At 40.4% G+C, this 21,075-nt stretch overlaps 1 protein-coding gene across 6 annotated transcripts in view; it reads left to right on the forward strand.

Moving 5' to 3' along the window:
• GMEB1 (glucocorticoid modulatory element binding protein 1) overlaps positions 1–21,075 on the forward strand; it is a 39,291-nt gene that overhangs the window by 10,580 nt on the left and 7,636 nt on the right. Inside the window, exons 2-8 of one of the 6 annotated variants that reach the window (XM_033114683.1) lie at positions 2,834–3,007; positions 8,946–9,103; positions 14,565–14,677; positions 15,376–15,500; positions 16,949–17,052; positions 19,086–19,243; positions 20,855–20,986. In XM_033114683.1, the coding sequence (XP_032970574.1) occupies positions 8,976–9,103; positions 14,565–14,677; positions 15,376–15,500; positions 16,949–17,052; positions 19,086–19,243; positions 20,855–20,986 (760 nt within the window). In that variant the 5' untranslated portion in view covers positions 2,834–3,007; positions 8,946–8,975. Of the gene's footprint in view, positions 1–2,657; positions 3,008–8,945; positions 9,104–14,564; positions 14,678–15,375; positions 15,501–16,948; positions 17,053–19,085; positions 19,244–20,854; positions 20,987–21,075 lie in introns of those variants that run through there. The other 5 variants (XM_033114681.1, XM_033114682.1, XM_033114685.1 and 2 more) reach the window with 5 other exon arrangements.

Here is a 21,075-nt window from a genome sequence, read left to right on the forward strand (position 1 = left end):
TGTCCCTCAGACAACTCAGACTCAACAAATCCAAATGGACTCATCATTTCTACTTTCACTTAAATCTCCAACTAACTCTTCCTGCTTTGTTTCTTCACTGGGCATCACCTTATCCCTTTCTCTTTCTCACCCCCCGTATTCCGTTGGCCACTAATGCCTGTTGGTTCCAATTTGGAACCGTCCGGAGCACATCACACTGCTAATGTGTTCTGATTCTGCCCTGCATGAGGCCCTCTTTCTCTCTTGCCTGCATGATCACAGCAGTTTCTCCCACATAGTTTTCTTTTCCTGGTCTTCCTCCTCTCTAGTCTGTATCTTATAATTTTTCAGATCATTCATTCATTCGATTAACAAACATTTGCCATGAACCACTCTGCTCCAAATATATGTAGGGTAAATTACAAAGACTGACACAAAACAGGTAAATAAATAATCTAGGGGATTTCGAATTGTGGGGATTGCTATGAAAGTAAGCAGGGGTGTTGAGAGAAAGTAACTAGGGCATGGGGAGGGGAGTCCTGTCAACTGTGGTTTTGCTCTAAAATAGTCCCCCAAATGAGTATGACAGGTGCCCTGATGGAACCAGGGGCAACAGTGATAGAGAAGAATGTGGCTGGGGACCCTACTTTAGGTTGGGAGTCAGGGAAGGCACAGTGGGGGAGGGGCAGAGAAGAGGAAGGCAGGAAGGAGATCATGCATGGTGGTCTTGGAGGGGCATGTGGTTTTCCTTCTAAGTACAATGGGAGGCTATTAAAAGGTTTTTAAACAGGGAGGTCATATTTGACTTTATCTCTTTTAAGAGATTAGGTGCTAGGACGGGATGGATAGGGTTGTTGAGTACTGGGACATTACTGCAGTGGTCTATGCAAGTCCTGTGGGCTGGGGCGGATGTTAGCAGTGTATTTGGAGAGGACTTAAACCTCCCGTGGGTCCCCACCCTCTGCAGGATAGCTCCTTCCTCCTTATGACAACCTTCTGGTTCCAGCCTCCTTCATCCCCATCTCCCATCATTTCTTACTTCTTTGTTTCTGTACATGTCGTCCTTTTTAGAATGCTCTTTCCCACTTTTCCCTTTGATGAACTCTTCATCCTTGAGACCAGACTCAAATACCTCCTCCTCCTCTGTGAAGCTTTTGAGGAATTCTCCAGGGAGAGTCCTTTGCCCTTCTTCAGTGCGTTGTTTATAACTCCAGGATAACACCTATCACACTGTATTGTCCTGTATGTTTACAATTCTGTCTCTGAAGGTGGACCTAGAGCTTCTGGAAGGCAGGGACAGGGTTTTGGTAAATGTTCAATGAGTGATGTATAATCAAAAGATATAAAGGGTCCTACTAGGAATAGTTCACATAGGTTAAGAGTCCAGTCGTGACCAGCCTCCATCATATTCAGAATCATTTGCTAATGTGTAAGGTTCTTGATCATACCAACAGACACTAACATGGATAGTAAGGCTCCTTTGATCTTTGAAACAGCCCTGAGAGCGTTGGGCACAGTGGGAAAATCATCTCTATTTTACACATGAAGAAATCAAGGTTTAAGGGAGGTGTGACTTGGTTGAGAACACTGAGCTGCTAAAGCCAAGCCTAGAATCCAGCTTGCCTGACCAACCCCCTCCCCGCCCTAACTTCAGTTCTATTGTTTACTCCTGGGCTGCCTTACCTGTCCTTGAATCAAGAACTTGTAAAACTCTGTCACCTTTTCATGACAGAGGGGATGGAGAGCAGAGACATGACTTACAGGAGGAAAGATGAGGAAGCACTTCTCCTTTCCGTCTCAAAAGAGTGCCTGCATACCAACCATCACCTCATTTGTTCTCAATAACGATAGCAACCATCTTAGTGGTTATAAGCAGTGGTTATAAAAGTAGATTCTGGAGTAAGAAAGGGCCTGAGTTTATATGCTGGTTATACCATTTACAGGTTGTGATCTTGAGGGATTTAACTTCTTTTGGCTTCCTGTTTTTTTCTGTAAGACGAGAGTGAAAAGAAGCTACTTAGTAGGGTTGCTATGAAGACTATGAGACAAAAGCATCTTCCCGAAGGCCTCGCCATATAGAAAGGTCTTTTTTTTTTTAACTATCCTTTTATTTTCCCAAAGTCTCGATGTGCCTTCTTCTGTACATCCGTAGTTTTAGGACTTCTGTTCACGTAGTCTTCAGGCAATTCTCAATGATGATTGCTCTGTAGTTTAATTGTAGTTTTGATGTGGTCCTGAGGAGAGAAGCACAGCGTTTACCTACCCGGCCATTTTGACGGGCAATCTCCCACATAGAAAGGTCTTAATACTAGCTAATTACTATTACTGGCCCCAGAGAGTTTCCTAAACATTTTTCGCAGAACATCTAACACTCGTAACAACCTTATGCCTTAAGTGAAACTGAGGTTTATTGCTGTCAAATAACTCCCCCAAAGAACCTTCACCTAGGCCCTCAAAACCAGGAAGGCTTGGCAAATGTGCATGGATCAGAGAATGTAAGCAGCTTGTTTAAGGACTTGTGACCAGTTATTAACTTTACATACTCAGCCAGATCTTTTGATTCCAAATTGATGGTTGGGTCATAATTTCTGGAGCTCTGGTAAGATGTAAGTTTCATAAAACAGGATTTGGGAGGTAAAAGGGGCAGAGACCTTCAGAAGTCAAGAGACTTGCCTTTGCCCAATTGTGGATGAGGTGATTGTTTAATTAGGCCTCCTTTTCCTCATCCATGAAGTGGGGGGAGTAGAGTTATTAGGGTCCCTAGCTTCTTTTTCAACACTGACTTTTCAGAGCAGAAGACCTCTGCTTAGGTAAATGCTCACTCAGATCCCTCCGGCTGTTTCATCCTCCCCAGGGTCGGCAATAGGGACGCGTCCCCTTTAAGGCGCCAGCTCGCCGCCATCCGCGGCCGGAAGTGTTGAAGCTCGGCCTGGCGGCGGCGGTGGCAGTAGCAGCCGTGGCGGCCTCTGCGCATGCTCCGTCGCCCGCCCGCCCTGGCCGCTCGCCGCCCGCCCGCCCGACGGAGACGGTGAGGAGGGGGAGGGGTGGGCGCGCGGGCGCGGGCGCGGGGTGGGGTGGGGGCGGGGGGGCGGACGCGGGGGCCGCGCGGCGGCCGGCGAGGGCGGGCGGGCGCACAGGGGGCGGGGGGCTGCTGCCTCCGCGGGCGCCTCCCCACGCCCTGTGCGTGCCGCCGCCGCCGCCGGGGAGCGAGCGGACGTCGCGGCGCCGCGGGGGGGTGGGGGGACGCTGCCGCTGGGTCCGCCCGAGCAGCCGGGCCGCCCCCAGTGCGGCTAGCCGAGCCGCCGGAGTTCGGCCCCCGGCTGAGGGCAGTGGGGGCCGGCGAGCCCGGTACTGGGGGGCCCCAGCGCCCCCAGACCGAGGTGCCCGGAAGTCCTCGGCCGAAGGGCCAGGAGGGGCCGGAGCGAGTCCGGACTGAGAGGCCCGGACGCCCAGGACCCTGGCGAGGGGTCCGGGATTAGGGGTATCCCCAGAGGCTGGTTCCAGGGAGCACCAGGCCCTTCGATGAGGAGTGGGGAGAGGCCTGGGTTGTGCTGGGGGCGGGGAGCGAAAAGTGAGGGAAGCCTGGATGCCTGCCCGGAGGGAGACCCTCGGAGCGTTGGTTGGGGAACAAGAGCAGAGAATGGGTTCTGAGGAAAGGAGGGTCCAGGCTTCGACCGAGGGGCGCCTTTGAGGCTTCGGCCATTCAGTCCAGTGGGAAAGGCAGGTGCCTCGGCCTTTCTATAGATGAGGGGGCGGTAGGAAGGCCCCTCAAAGCTTCCTGAAGAAGGAATGAGAAGGGTCCAAATCTGTGAGGAAATGAAAGATTTGAGTATCTCAAATAGAGGTAGAAAACGGGGTAACCTGGTATGTCAGGGGGTGGGGAAACAGGTTTTTGAGGACCGGAGAGAAGATATTTGAGGGGAAGCTCAGAGTCCCCCTACTTTGGGAAATGACAGGAGAATTGGCCAGGTGTCTCCTGAGGAGTGGGAGAGAGAAGAGCATAATCTGACTTCCGGGTCCTGGAGCCTAATCCACAAGATTAAGGAAGGCTTGTCAAGCCTTGACCGAGGGATCGGGAAGGCTTGGCTGTCCTAGGAGCAGAAGGAGGCCTGTATTCCCATCTCCAGATGAGGGAAACCCCAAAACCACTTCATAGCAGACACCAAAGGGGCTCTGTTTAGGAGAACCAAGAAATGGGGTTTTCCTCCTTAACCTAGAGGATTAGGGAAAGGGACAGACAGATAATACTAGTCTTCATAGAGGAATTCCCCCCCCCACACACACACTCTTTGCCTCTCCTGATGGTTACCAAAGTGCTTTGGAGGGGATTTTTTCATTAAATGGACAGTCTCCCCTAATTTGCCAGCCTTTTATCAATTATGTGTATTTAATATCTACTGACTTGATTTTTTCCACAGTCAACCATTAATATTTACTTCAAACATTTATTGAATAGCTAACTTGTATTCAACTTCATTGGGTTATTTTGGGTCTTATTTAGGTTTTGTCCTAAACAGAAGTTCCCTGGACTCTAGTAGGATGATCCTTCAAATAATCCTTTTATTCCATTGTTGCCCCAAACACCCACATAAGTGGTCTCCAATAGTGACTTACCCTGAACTTCGTTTGCTCTGGCTATTTCCCTCACAGTGGTCCTGTGTAGCCTTTGTGTTGGCTTCATTGTATCTGATATAATATACTCTGGATCACCTAAATGCTCAGGAAGGAATAAAGAAGGAAAAAAAAAATCAAGGAGTTTTGGCCTCAAGTTTTAACTTTGAAATTTCTGAAGAATACACCGTCTACAAAAATTACACTGCAGTGTGGAATAAATACATTTGGGGTTAGAACATTTCAGGATATCTGGTATTTTATTCTTTATCGACTACCAATTCGATGCCTATCATCATGTGACATTCGTGTTTACACCTTGTCATGTTTTAAACAGTTTTCAGGACAAAAAAAAAAATTTAATCCAAAGTAGGTCAGATGTCATTTGTTTAGTTTTCTGATGGTTTATGTGAGCAGACATGAATTTGTTTTCAAGTTGTCTTTTTTGTCTTTGAAAATAACTACAAAATGATTTTTACTTTTCACATAAATTTGACAACTTTCCTTTATGTGTGTTCCCCTAGAATTACAGGGAGTGTTGTATGATAACACAGTGAATACTCTAAGGCCCCTTCCATGAAATACCCAAAGGATCAACTCACTGTCTTGCCTCAGGAGTTTTTGTTGCTATAAACAAGAGCTACTTTTCAGTTTACACTCAGCTCCAAGAGATGACCTTGCAGTTAGTCTGAAGAACTGGTTTCAGGTTACTTGCTTGAATATGGTATTTAGGGTAATAAGAGATATTCAACCCAAACCAACTTCTCTAAAGAATGTAAGAATTGCCATGTTGAATCAGACCTGTGTCTCTGACACTGAGAGACATATTGTGGATGATTATAATTATCTTCTTTGATAAACTCTCAGAAGTTAAGAGAAGGAGCCAGAACATTCCTCCTGGGTTCCAGGTGTGGGAGGGGTAAGGAATAAAACATGAGTTCCTAGGAAAGTATTAATCAAGTTGTTAGTCAACCACTTATTCAGAGTGTTGTAGAGACGACTCAACCATAGGGTAGAAGGTTGAATCTAGAAGCATCCTACTAATTCTGCTTCTCTAACCCGTTAATTCACCTAAACTATTAATTTTTAAAAATTTAAACCACCTTTTTGGAATAATATAAGTTTGATACAGGTTTAAGGTATTACATCTTTTAAATTCATTAAATATGTAATAGTAACAATAGTGCTTGACAGTAAACAAGTGTCTAACAAATGTTAGCTGTGATTATTATTTTAATTCACCCTACATTTTTATATTTCAAACTTTGAAGATGTCTATTGGTTCAGTTTTCTAGGATTCGATGGTATTTGTATGCATCATATCCCTTTTTGGCTTTTTCTAGACTCAAGGGGCCTAATTATTTTGGTTCTATTGCCAGAAACCAGCCGAATCCATCCATTGATTCTCTTTTATTTTTTTCTAGTTTTAAACCTTTAATTTACAGAAGTTCAGATTGTGTACTGTATTATCTTGCAATTACTTTTTTCCTCTAGTATGTGACAATGTCATGCATCTCTTTTTCCTTCTGTAGTTCCTATTTTGTCCCTTTTCATATCCAAGGAGCCTAACTATGCCCGATATGGAGTAGAGACTCAGTAAATATTTGTTGAACTGGCCATAATGATGGACATTAAGCCTGGCAGCTTAGCATAGCTACCTAAGCAAATTTATATCCCCTAAGTTAGAAAAGTAGAAAATTGTAGAAGTCTTTTAGGGTAAGTTGAGTCATTCATTACAAAAAAAAATTTATTAAAAGAAAAAAGTATTACATACCCACTATGTGCCAGATTTCCTTAGAAAGTTTTAGATAGACAGTTTTGTAAACAAGTCTGATATTTGAAAACTATTTATTATACTGCTGTGTCCTGGGCACTGAGTTAAGCACAGGGGAGCTGTTGAAAAAGAAATGCAATCCTTGCTCTCCCAGGATGTAGTCTGGTGGAGAGAGGCTGATAAAGTGAGATGATGGTTGTGACGCGTGCTGCAGGCACTGAGGGAGCCCACAAGCTCAAATCTAGTCATAGGAGTCACTGAAGGCCTTCCCGAGGAAGTGATGTTTTAAATAAGTCACAGAAATTTAGTAGTGACTAGCCAAAGAGGAAGGAAAAGACAATTCCCGATAAAGGGAACAGGTGTGAAGGCTCAAGTGAGAAAATACGGCATGTTTGGGAAACTGGGAAAAATTCAATGACAGGAGCCCACAATGTGAGAGGAACTATGAGAAATGGGACTAGCAGGATGGGCAGGGGAAAGATTTGGAAAATTGTGTAAGCCATGTGAAGGTGTTTGCACATTATTCTAACAGCAAAGAGAATCCACTGAAGGATTTTTAAATAGAGAAATGGCCTGTGGCCTTTAGTAAGATCAATTTGTCTGCTCTGTAGATAATGGATTGGAGAGCAAGACCAGAGTTCAGGATACTAATGAGAAGCACCTGGAAAAATCCAGGTAACAGTGTGGTGGCACAGAATATGGCTGTGGCAGCACAGATGGAGAATGGGAGATGGTTAAAAAGAGATATATGGGTGATAGAATGGATAAAGGATGTTGTGGTTGATTGGCTTTAGAAAGAGAAGAAAGAGAGGAGTCAAAAATAACTCCTTAGTTTCTGGCTTGAGCCAGTGGGTGGAGGGTAGTGCCATTTGCTGAAGGAGGAAACACGAGCAGGTTTGAGAGGGTACATGAGTTAAGTTTAAGGTGCCTACAGGATATTTTTAAGAGGCTTTTGGATACAGGAGGTGTAAAATTCCGGCACAAAGTTTGAATGTGAGAATCATAAAGGGCAGAAGTATAAGTCAGATATAAGGAATTTTAACTAAGTCAAATACAAACAAAAATTGATTGAACCAAACTATGTCAGTGCCTGTGATGAGCAGGTCTGTGGAGATAAAAAGATTTTTAGATAAGTAGCACCTATCCTGACAGAGAGAGTACAGTGCAGTTATGAAGATAAATATCTGTTCAATTAATTGCAATACAGGGCTCAGTGTGAGGAACAGTAGAGGAGAACTACAAGCCACTTATTGGGGCACTGCAGAAAAGAAAATGGTTTGGCAGTGGCTATGTAGAGGAGTGGGCTTTGAACTGGGCCTGAAGGGAGAAGGAGATGAGGGAGAAAGGAGTTTGGGGTTTAAGGAATAACAAAGTACAGAAACCTGAAAGTAATGTATTAGGTTGGTGCAAAAGTAATTGTGGTTTTACAATTATTTTTAACCTTTTAAACCGCAATTATTTTTGCACCAACCTAGTATATTCAGAATACAGTGGGTGGTTGGTATGGCTAGAGTTTAAATTAAGATTCTCGGGATATTACAGTTACAGATAAGACTGGAAGTGTATTTTGGGGCCAAATGAGGGAGACTGAATGCTATGCTTATGTGTATTATAGGCAAACAAGCGCTGTGGCAGAGCTGAGATGTGGATTTGGTCGTGTGACTACCAGTTACATATTCAAATGTGCATCCATTGAGTGCCTGCTCCATTCAGCACAGACCTAGTCATCTTCACGTACTTACTTCTAAGTAAATACAGTGCTCTGACCTGTACTGTCTTAAGTGGCTCTCTATTTTCAACTGTGAAGACTTAACAGCTGCAGAATATCCTGTGGCCCTCCTGAGTTTTCATTGAAATTGGGACAATGCCTTCAGTTACTATAGAGTCAAGGAACACGGGGTGCCGGACACTGGTTTCCCTAACAGTTCAGCAAGGTAGATGTTAGGTGAGATCATCTCTTCATTCAGTCTGAGGCAAAGAGGTATTAAGTTCCTAGAGGTCATACAGTTGGATTCAGCATTTATTAAGCAACTACACAATGCAAGTCATCTTTCTCTTCCCATACAGCAGATACTTACAAGTACTCACCAAAGACAGAGCACTTGATGAGGTGTAATGGCTGGTTGCAAAGAAAATAGAGCCCTACTTTCTAAGAGCTTACTGTTTGGGATGGAGCTAGTAGTGTGCTGTAAACCAGATCTCTAGGAAAAAAACAACAAAAAAAACCCAACTTGACTTGTAGTGCTTGCCAATTTCTGTGGTGTATATACTCCCAGTCACTGATTCTAAACTACCAACTTGACGTCACTAAACTTGGAGTTAGGAAGAGACATGTACAATTGGTTCTCAGGAGCTGATAGAGCTGGCTTCAGCACACTATGGGATGAATCACTCATACTAAGAAAACCGATAATAGCAAATGAGGCATTTCTGGAAAGATCAGAGCCTAATGTCAGCCCTTTCTCATCCTTGATCTCCAGGGTGACCCTTGGAATTGGTAGTCATTATTTTGGTGTTCCTTTCTTATGGTTGCCATCTTTTCAAACCAGAGGAAATTACTGGTGCTTCTTGTTTCTGACAGCAGACTCAGCTATCTGACTTCATGTGAAAGATGGCTAATGCGGAAGTGAGTGTCCCAGTGGGGGATGTGGTTGTGGTACCCACTGAAGGAAATGAAGGGGAGAACCCTGAAGACACTAAAACTCAAGTGATCTTACAGTTACAGCCTGTGCAACAAGGGTAAGTGACTAGAGATTTGAATATTCTGAAGAATTGGGAGGTTTAAAGAATGGGGAAATTATAAATTTATGGTTGTTTATCACGATGGAACATTCAACATCAATCTCAGAGCTGGCTAAGTTTTCATCTCTATAATGTGTGCTGTATTCGTCATTTTAATATTTATTACAACGATTAACTGTTTCTTTGTCTCTCCCCCTTTTCTCCACTGTGAGCCCCTTGAGGTTAGGTTACATAGCTCCCTCATTTTATTTATTTATTTATTTTATTTACACTGTTTAGCACAGGGCCTTGGTACATGTTTACCAAAAGACGGTGTAGTTAGAGTCAGAGGAGATTAGGCAAGGCAACTATAAAAGTATTCTTACCAGAAGCTCTCTAGACTCTCCTCGATGGACAAATTATCAAGCTTAGTCCATCAAAAAATATGTATCAACTGCCTACTCTTATGTAATGTGTTATGAAGGTGTTGGACCATCATGGAGCTTGCAGTCTAAATCTGCAAACCAAAAACACATACGTATAAATAAAAGAAGTATCACTTACATGGCAAAATCTAAGAAGTGCTGAATGGCACGTTAGGAAGTGCTTTCAATTCAGAGGACCACTATGAATTTGAAAGAAGAAATAAGTTTTAAAAAATATTATCTATTCGGGGCAACCAGTTAGCTCAGTTGGTTAGAGCGCGGTGCTCTTTCTTTCTTTTTTTTTTTAAATTGGGGAACAGTGTGTTTCTCCAGGGCCCATCAGCTCCAAGTCGTTGTTCTTCAACCTAGTTATGGAGGGCGCAGCTCACTGGCCCATATGGGAATCTAACTGGCAACCCTGTTGTTCAGAGCTCGCGCTCTAACCAACTGAGCCATTTGGTCACCCCATAGAGCACGGTGCTCTTAACAACAAGGGTCACTGTGAGCTGCGCCCTCCAACATTAGATTGAAACAGCTACTTGACTTGGAGCTGATGGGTCCTGGGAAAACACACTTAAGTAAATAAAAGTTAAAAAGACAACAACAACAAAAAGTTATCTATTGATAATTTTTGAAGGGTAAATAAGAATTGGATCTACAGAGAGAGGGGCAGTTATTTTTATCTCAGGGAATGTATAAAAGATTCTTCATATGATTAAAAATGTTCTTGGGCAAACATATAGTCTAATTCCGAAGTACTAAGTAATGTACCTTGTCTTAAACACTTCTAGAGAAAGACAACCTCTCTTGATAATTTTAAAAACATTTTAGTATAGAAAATTCAAATGTACACAAAAATAAAATACTATAATGAACTCCCATGTAAGTACCAAGTTGCCCAGCTTCAACAATTATCAACACATGGCCAGTCTTATTTCTTCTCTACTTCCACCCACTCCTGAACTTTTTTTCAGCAACTCCCTGACTTTAGTATGTATCTGTAAAAGATAAGGCCTTTTTAGCTTTAGGAATATAATCATAGTTTGCTTACATTTCTGAATATTGTTAAGCATGAAGGAAATAGTCTAAGATCTATAAGGGAAAGCTGATATAAATAATTTCTGACATACAGTCAATAGAGTGATTTACATTTTCATCGGCACCAACAGATTATGTATACTTATTCAAATTCACTTGTGTGGGAATTCCATTTGCTACACATACACGTACTTGTAGTTGTTACCCTTTGGTACATGAAGAAGAATTAAAGGGTAGGTAGCTTTATTTTCTCAAGGAGTCATCATTTCTTCTATCTTCCCAAAGTGCTCCAGTTGTCACTTATCCTGTCCCTGGTAAAGGCAGAAAAAAACTTCCCTGCTGGAGACTTAATTATTTTGAAGATTTAGTTCCACTTATTTTTCTTTTGTCTGTTTCTTATTTTCCAAATGATGTCTTTTCTGGAAACCTCCCATTGCTTGATCAGATATGGGCATCTTTGTACAGCATATATATTGACTCCCCAATCCACTGTTTACATTGAATTTAGTGTATGAGTTCATGAATAAACGTTTTCAGGTACTGCATTTTGAGATGCCTGCCAATTGATGCTCAGTTGATTTCTCTAATTGTGTTTTTTAATTATTTGAATATTTTATTGCATTTTAGCCTCTTATAAAAATGAGTGGGGAACAAAAACATTGATACTAGTGATAAGAAGTACAAGTCTCATCAGTTTAATATACTTGAGACAGTGATGGAAATCATCAGGTGTCTGTCTTCAGCCTCAGTACTTAACCTGATTGGCTGCAGGTTCAAGTAGGAAGGAAAGAAATAATCAAAGAACATGAATGACTTGCTGTCAATATATTGGTAAAGATTTTATCCAAAAGAAATAATTAGAGATTTTATATAATTATTTTTAGATTTTAATATATAGGACTTACAAGTCTTTTTAACTTTTACATATATGACATTTTATACTTTTTCAAGTATTCATTATGTACACATTTCAGTAATACACTATAAAGCAGAGTGTCTGATAACTGTTTTCCCGTATGATTACATGGAACATGACACATTGCATAAGATGATACTTTCAGAATTACAGTAGATTGGCTTTAAAGTATGCCCACACTTAACTTTTTTTTTTCCTAAAAAAAAGCATAAGTACTAAGGTATTTAGAAGGCTTTTAATTCTGGGAGCTTTTCAACATAAGATGACTTGTTCAGCATATGCTTTCTTTAAAAAACAAAAACAAAGGAAGAATGGTTATTAACCTTTCAGATCAATTTTTGTAAAACATACTCAAAAATTTCTCGGAGAGTGAAGATACTAGAATTCCATTACTGTTCTTGGCTTTCCAATTCATTTTGGATGCATAATAGAATTTCTAACTATTTCTCATTATCTCATTATCTAACTAATTTCTCATTATCCCTGATAATGAGATCAGGGATAGTGTTTTTAGTACTACATAAGTTTACTAAATATGCTGACTTCATTCTTTTTTCTGTTTTTAAAATTTTTAATTTATTTTTAAGTATGTTTTTCCAGGACCCATCAGCTCCAAGTGAAGTAGTTGTTTCAATCTAGTTGTGGAGGGCACAGCTCACAATGGCCCACGTGGGGATCAAACTGGCAACCTTGTTGTTAAGAGCACAGTGCTCTAACCAGCTGAGCTAACAGGCCTCCCCTGACTTCAATCTTGTTCTGTAGAGGAATTCAGTCCAAATGTAGTGGGATGTTAGTTCAATTTGTAGAATAATCTCCTACTTTCTCTTTCATGCTCATGCTCCCTAGAAGAAAGTTTAAGTTGTTAGGAAGACGTATAAACTCTTTCAGATCAGTAGGGTACCCTTTAGTTCATGTAATAATCTTAATCCAACATTCAGTTAATCAGAATATCTTTCCTTGACATTCTGGATAAAAAGAGCTTAACTATACGTGGATTTTCAGTTTTCAGAAAATTAGAATACAATAATGTAGACTTAACTTTAAAGCTCTAGTAAACATAATTTTACCTTCCGTTAACGATTCATAAAACATGTCAGTATCTTAACAGTGCCTTAACATTTTGAATATATTTTATGATTTTTGACTATAGTTGTAGTTGGTATAGAAAATTAAGCCAAACCCATCACTATTCTGAGTTGCTTTAGAAAATTTTTCTAAGATGAAACTTTTTTAACTCATAAAAATATAGAATATGCCCCTATTTCTTACCCCAGGTACAATTTACTGGTTATTGAAATTATGTATAAATAAGAATTTATTCTTTTAAGGGATTTTGTACAATTGATCAATTTAGAATGAGTTTACTAATCTTACTTGAAGCAGTGGTTTCGCATGTTTTTTACAACCCTCATTTATTGACCATCCATTAATGGATGCTTTGCCATGTTCCAGTTAGTATGTTACAGGCCTGGCATACAAAATTAACAAATGAATAGAACATAATCTCTGCTTTTAGGGACCCCTTAGACTTTGCCAAAGGGCAGACAGACAGGTAAACAAGTATACAGTACTAGTATTAAGTGTTTTAGGTGTGGTGGTGACCAAAGCCTAAAGTACAGCTGGATCACAAAGGAGGAAGTGGGTGATTACACTGGAGGGATTGAGGTGGAAGAAAAAGCATCGTGGGGCTATTCAAAAGGGAAAAAAAAGAACAAATAGTAGATGGGGAAGGATGTTCTGGGAAGAGGGAGAAGAGCAAAGACAAAGAACATGTAAGAGAGGATGACAGTTTTGCACACCACAAATAGTTGGTATGACTAGGGCTTGGATTGTAAAGTGGGGTTTGGGGAGAGTTGAAACCAGGGGCTAGGTCTTGGAGGGACTTCAGTATAAAATCAAAGATTTGGGGCTTTATTTTCACAGCAAGGAGAGAGTTCTCAAAGGGTTTTAAGGAGGAAGTTAGGTGATTACTCTAGTGGGAATATAGAAGTGGATGCAAGGAGATGCAGCCTGAATTAAGGCGGTAGCAGTGGAAATGGAGACCGGGAGGATGGCTGGTACTAAAGAGATGCATCTGTCAGGATTTGGTGATTGCCTGTGTGGGGGTTGAGGAGGAGGAAAGGGAGAAATCTAGTGTAATTCCTAGGCTTCTGTCTTAGGCTACAGAGTGCTGGCTGGTGCCACCAACAAGGATGGGGAGTGTAGGAAGAAGAGTAGTTGGGAGGCGAGAAAGGGAAGAGAACTTGCTTCTTTTAGACATAATGAATTCAACGAAGTCCTATGGGGTATCCAAGTATATTTATTCTTTTAACAGTTAACTGTCCTGGTGTGAAATTCAGAAGGGAGGTCTGTGCTAGAGGTAGCACTGTGGGGGGTGGGTAATCACTGATGCAAAGGAGATTATTCAGGCAGTGCTTTCAAATAACAAGGTGCAATAATGAACACATTAGGTTTATTATACATATTAAACAAAGAACATCACTTATCATGTTAAGTTATATGAGCCCATTTCTTAGAAAATAGAAACATTTTAAAGAGACTCTTTTCCTAAGTGGTACCTCTACTTACTGTTAGTTACTTTGGGCATAGTCTCTCTCTTACCTTTTTTTTTCACTAGGCTCTGCTCAAGTCAGTAGTTTGGTTATGGTGCCTTAAAAAAATGCTAAAGTCCCGAAAAATGCTTCAGTGCCTAGATTCCAACAAGGGACATCAACTTCTATTGTCAACAGTTTCTTCCTGTCTTGAACTGTGCAGCAGTATTACTTTTTAGTCGTGTTAAGATAATTCTGTAATATGACTTAATCTTATATTTGAGGCAACATTTTATGTCATGAGCTTTTAAAGTTATGAAGGGAAAAATCTGGTGTAAATACAGTAGCAAGAGGAAATTTCCTTTGAGATGAGGAACGTTATTGATTGATTTCCATGGTAGTAGCTGCTAAGTAGTCAAGGGCAGCTTAGAGTTTAAAAACAATGGGAAACTAGTCAAAGCACTAACATACAGTTGTAAAGTATATTTATTTTATTCCTTTTGAGATAGAGTAAAACAAATTTCTTAACCCCCATGCTGTGAATATTAATTTTTTCATGATTTATGTAGTTTGTTTATCGATGGACACTTTTACAACAGGATTTATGAAGCTGGGTCCGAGAATAACACAGCAGTTGTAGCAGTAGAAACTCACACGATACACAAAATTGAAGAAGGGATTGGTAAGTATTTTTGTTATTCTAGTACATTTGACCTTAGCTTCCTTGGTTGAGATTTCTTACCTTTCATGCCTTATTTTTTTATCCTCTACCCAGTGTGCCCTGCTAATGCTGCAGCCATCAATTTGATGGTAGCACAAGGATTACTTAAACACCACTGACTCAGTTGCAAGGGCTGTCCGTTGATTGTTTAACATCAATTTGCTAGGGTTGCTGGAAAGCTTTTTCATCTATAAAAATCCCACAAAGAAAATGGAGGTTGATCCCTGTCATTAGGGAAGTTGCTGATGAAGACTCATGAGGTGTTGAGTGTAAGGCAGTCAGTGGAAAGAAACTTTGAAATTAGACAAACCTGAATTTGTATCCTGCTTTCCCACTTCTTAGCTGCGTGTCCTCGGGAAAATCACTTCACCTTTTGTGTTCTACATACATACATGTATTAATAAAATATAGGAAATAATCACTGTCTCACAGGATTGTTGTAAGAACTAAATAAGGTTAAGCATGTAAAAGCATATAGCACAGTGTCTGGTGTATAGTGGGAGCTCAGTAAGAAAGCTGTTGTGCCAAACTTCTTTCAGTGGATTTCTAAACAATACCAGCCAGTGTTAGCCTCTCAAAGGAACCAGGAGACTAGAGATTTTGAATTAAGGTTTGGGGAAGAGTGTTCGATAAATAACTGATATTTTTTCCGTTTTCAGATGCAAGCACTATAGAAGCAAATGAGGATATGGAAATTGCTTACCCCATAACATGTGGGGAGAGCAAAGCTATTCTCCTCTGGAAGAAGTTTGTGTGTCCAGGAATAAATGTGAAGTGTGTTAAGGTAATTGTCTTTTCTCCTCGCTGGGGCCTATTTTGGGGCTTCTTGTTTTCAAAGGGTGTGGTTTCAGTGCCTCTTCTCTCTCTTCCACCAAATCAATGTATATTCCCCCCCCCCTATTTTCTGCCTCCCCCCCAACTCTGGTTCAAGCCATTGTTTCTCAGTCTAGTTGTGTAGGACACAGCTCCCTGGCCCATGCTGGTATTATGAGCCTTGCGCTCCCCCGGCTGAGGCCATTGATCGCCTGTCGGCCGCTCACAGCAGTTCACGCGAGCTCTCGCCGGCTGCTCGCCGTTCACACTGGCTGCTGGCGGCTCCTGGCAGCACACCGTAGCCCATGGCAGCACAGCAGCCCGCAGTGACCTCCAGCTACTCACGGCAGCCCAGCTCCAGGGAGAGCTGTTGTTCACAATCTCAGCTGTGAAGCTCACTGGCACATGTGGGAATTGAACCGGTGACCTCGGGGTTAGGAGCATGGCGCTCCAACCATCTGAGCCACCGACTGGCCTTCATATCAATATTTTAAATTTTGTGACTATAATCTCATTGCATCACAGTAGAAAAAAATAACTTTGGAGTGAAATTGACCTGGATTCAAGTCCCACCAGAATACAAGTTCCCTGAGAGCTGAGAACTTGTTTATCTTGTTCACCAATGTATCGCCTGCACCTAGAATGGCACTTGGTGTATTTATCAATAAATAATTGTTGAATGAATGGAGTCCCATCTCTATCACTGACTAGCTGGGTAAACTTCGACAAGTTATTTAATATTTCAGAGCCTCATATATTAAAACACGAGTAATCATATATGTATGTATATGCTCTAAGATTGCTAGAAGATGAATTGAGATAATATATATAAAATGCCTTACACTGATGTGCACTATGGTAGAGTTTATTGAAAATTATTATTGATAAAAAAAATCATGAGAGCACAATGTGAAATTATTGCTTATTCTGTCACCATTGGTAGTCACAGCTGTACCCATAGATAGTAGTCACCATCATTATAATCATCCTAGCATCATTAAAGATTACAGAGTTTCAAGGCTCTGCATGTTATTGGTTTCTACTGTATTAATTCTTTCCGCTATATCCTGAATCTTGTCATTAGAGCTGGATAGATTACTTCAGTTTATTTAAATAGCCTTTGCAACATTGAACCCAACCAACTGATTCAGGGCATAAATGAATTTTAGATGCTAATCAGTGTGTTAATTTCTGATCCTCCCCATGTCATCTGTAGCTTTGTACCAGGATAGGGCACTGTGCTCAGAGAAGGATTGTTTTTTCTGGCACAAAAGGGCAGGAGGCTGGATAATACAAGGCTATGTCTTCAGATGTCATCTGGGTATTTTTTGTACATTGCAAGTAGAGTTCTCTCTTTCTTTCCCTCTTGGCCTGCCTAAATTGACATTGGATTATTTTGGACTTTCCTTTTCACTTTAGTTCAATGATCAGTTGATTAGCCCCAAGCATTTTGTTCATCTGGCTGGCAAGTCCACCCTAAAGGACTGGAAGAGAGCCATTCGTCTGGGTGGAATCATGCTCAGGTGAGCTTTAATAGCAAAGAACATACTTTTCAACCGATTTGGGGGCGCTTAGTCCTGGTAGAATCCAGAGAATCCAGTCTTTTCTCTTTAATTTGAAATTTTTATTCTGTCTGAAGGATTGGCTTAAGCAATCCATGTATTATTTGACTTTTATCAACTTGTTCTTAAGATACCTGTGAGAGAAGGAAAATTGAATTAAATTCACTACTCCCAACATCTAGGGCAAATTTTTCTGATGTCAGGATGTTGGGTAGCATCCTCTCTGGGCAGAGAAACTCAGGAGTAGATGACAGTCCCGCTTCAGATTCCCAAACAGAGGCAGAGCTAAGCCTGATGCTGAGGAAGTGTAACAGTGTGGAGAAGTGTAGGCTGACCAACAAATCCTGGGATACTCTGGGAAAGTAGAAGGGTGCTGTTAATAAATACCAGTGATGCATGGTGAATGCAATCCTTGCTGTCACTGTACCACAGAAAGAAATTTCAGAATATATAACATCCCCACCCCCCATCTCTTTATGTAGCAGGTTTACTATTGTAATTTTTTCCCCTCTGAAAATTAACATTACTTGGTATTCCTTGAGCACTCACCTATTGATAGAAAATTTTAAAATGTGGTCAAGAATTGAAAGTTCCCCACAGAACATATATCAAGAGCCTCAAAAACATCTTACCCTTTCTCTTTAATTCTTTTTAAGGAATCTGTCTTAAGAAAAAAATCTATGGATAGCGCTTGTAGAGATTTAAGCATAAAGATGTTCATTGCAACATTAGTATAGTGAAAATGACAATCCGCTTTAATATACAGTTAAGGTATATCCAAAGTAAATTATGGCTCATCTAAATATATATGAGAATATACTGTGGCATATTATGTGGTCATTAAAATATTTCTAAAGAGTTTTAACATTGAAAAATACTTACAATGAAAAGTAAGAAAGAAACCAAAATATAAAATACAAAATCAATTAAACAGTATGATTTTAGTTGTGTTAAAACACACACACGTAAGTAAAATTTAGTAGAAGAAAATATGCCAAAATTACTCTGTGTTGTGGGATTTCTTTTTAAAGGGCAATTGTTTTCTTTATAGTTTTCTGTATTTTTCACAGAAAATATTAATTTTTTTCTTCACATATTATTTTTATAGTCAGAGACACATAATTTTTAAAAAATTTATTCCAGATTTTATATGTAGAAATTAGTAGTTGAATGAAATTGGGGAGGAATACCTTAAATTTTCATTTTTGTTGATTTTGGCCTGTTTTATTTGCCCAGAAAAACAAGCAAATGCCAACTTTCCCCAAATATGAAAAGGAATGAGAATGCCTAAAAAGTCTTTAGTGAAAGACAAGTAACATTATAACAGAGTTTACTGTAATTAAAATACCCTATGGTTTTGCTCAGGGCCTGTAACAATGTCTTGTGAATCCAGTTATAAGGACATTCTATAGTGGGGGTTCAGTATAATCAACTTTGCTCTGTATTTATAGGAGAGTTGTTATCAATTTTTTTTTAAGGAAAGAAATCATGAAGTTTTATGTCTCCTAAAGTGGCAACAGATCTTGCTGGTCTACGAATACTAATACATCAGAATCTCATCACAAAATTCTAATTCCTTTGTAGCATTTCTCAATTGTGCTGGCATATGAGGTAGTCTTTTTTTTTCTCTTTTTGGTTTGGTTTCAGTGAGATTCTACGAGGAAATTTAGCTTTTGTCAGGAGTTTTCAGTGAGATTCCATAAGGAAATTTAGCTTTTATCACTACCTAAAGCTTAGTGATAACGGGACATAAAAGGGAACTCATGAGTAGAGTAGGGAGGGAAGAGGAGTTCTTGTAAATGTGGGCAGGACCAATGAAAATTTTATAATCTCAATTAGAATTTTTGCAATCTAATGACTTTTTAATACTATTAGGTTTCACTGATCTAAAGAGTAGACTCAGCAACTTTGTCTCTATTTATCCCTGAGGCCTACCTAGTTCCCTCTAGATAAAGTGCAGGCTGAACTGGTACTTCTTGTCTCCCTATGTGCAGGAAGATGATGGACTCTGGACAGATTGATTTTTACCAACATGACAAAGTTTGCTCCAATACCTGCAGAAGCACCAAATTTGATCTTCTGATCAGCAGTGCAAGAGCTCCAGTGCCAGGACAGCAGACAAGTGTGGTGCAGACACCCACCTCGGCTGATGGTAGGGGGTAGGAAACCACCTGAAAACCCACTGTGTTTTTCAGTAGCTCTTTTCCCCATATTTCTCCTTGTGTTTCTTAATCTCAGCTCTCATGAGTGTTGATGGCCCTGAAAGGTATGGTAATCTTGAGTGGGAGTCCATGTGTTTAGAAGCAGATCTTTGTTTTGTTCCATTGGTTCCTATTGGTCCAACCTCCTTCCTTATTTCTTTCTTGCAATGCATGGTAAACATTAGAAAGGTGGTTCAGTAGTTATAATATTTATTTATTGGTCTCACTTTGGTGCGACTTGGCATATCTTTGAAATTAGATTGTTTTGAAAATCCTTTGCTCTACTAGTGTGCAAAGCAGTAATGGTGAATGGTTTTCAATTGCTGTACTAAGATGTATCAAAGACAATGTATCCTTGACTGGGATGGACTCTGGAGACTCTGCTGTAAGGATCAAAGAGCTCTGCCTGGAAGGGTTCCAGATAACCAAGCTGAGGCTTGCTAATGAATGAAATAGAATGGGCACACACTTACCTTCAGTATTGTTGCACTTGGGACTAGGGCTCCCTTCCCATCTCCAGGAAAGATGTAGCCATGTGAAATTATTATCCAGTTGGTTCAGCTGGAGACTTAGCACAGCTAAGATCTTAGCTAGAATCTGTCTCAGCTACTTCCAGAAGACTTAAATATGCCTGTCAGAGATGCAAGAATGCTAAAGGATTTTAGGGAAGTACTGTGCTTTAAAAATGACCTCTTAAGGCTGCTTATGGCCAGACCTAATATTCTGTAACGACTGGGTGGGTAGAAGCCAAATCTCTTGGAATCTAAGATATAATATCTAACAGTTTGAATTTTTGTTCATGTGACCTTTTCACTTGAAAAGTGAAAAATGATGTGAAATTACTTACTTCCTTTTTACTTGGGCAAAACTCCTTTACTTGATTATCCATATTGATAAACTTCTTTGCTTGATTATTGATAGACTCCAATGTATAGAGTCCACACTTGTCTGTATTTCTGTCTGGATCAGTTTGATTTTTTCAATTCTTTTTGTTTAAAACCTTAATATAGAATTGATAGCAAAAGTTCACACATATTTCCTGTGTGTATATGCCGTTCATGGGTCACTTCTTATCTGATTTTGTTTGGTCTCATTTTTCTTGCTTTCTCTTACATAGGCTGATAAATAAGTTATAGCAACGTCAGGTAGCCCTAGATGGTTAGTATCCAACATGCTTATATGTAGTAGGGCTCTTGACTAAGCACCATATTTTTCTCCTGAATTATTTCAGGTCCTCCTCATCCTCACTAAGCCTGGGGCAGGCAGCCTGGCAATCATGACCACCTTCAGTCTCTTTCCAAAACATACCTGCTCAGAAAGCAGATTGCTTTTGTGATTTTATAAGTTATCTTTCATTTTCTGTTCAGAGCAAGAAAACATTTTCTTTTGCAAGGCAGGTTTTCTTTAGAAAATCCAGTATTCATCCTGGCTTACCTAGGGTTCTAGTTTTTAATATAGGGATCTTCAGGCAAAAGGCCAGAATGGCTGTGAGTATGAAATAGAGGATAGCTATGGCTTTGTCATAAAATTCACTAGCCTTGTCTCTAATGGACTGCTTTTAGGTAGCATCACACAGATTGCCATCTCAGAAGAGAGCATGGAAGAGGCAGGGTTGGAATGGAACTCAGCTCTCACCGCTGCTGTCACCATGGCCACAGAAGAGAACGTGAAGAAAGACTCAGAGGAAATTTCAGGTACTTTTCTACGGGGCTCAGATGTCTTGCAGGGATTTGTGACCTTATCACCATTATGATTATGGATACAGAAGGCCTCTTAATTACTT

The sequence above is a fragment of the Rhinolophus ferrumequinum genome, chromosome 9, assembly GCF_004115265.2.
Source record: "Rhinolophus ferrumequinum isolate MPI-CBG mRhiFer1 chromosome 9, mRhiFer1_v1.p, whole genome shotgun sequence".
In the NCBI taxonomy this organism is placed as follows: domain Eukaryota; kingdom Metazoa; phylum Chordata; class Mammalia; order Chiroptera; family Rhinolophidae; genus Rhinolophus; species Rhinolophus ferrumequinum.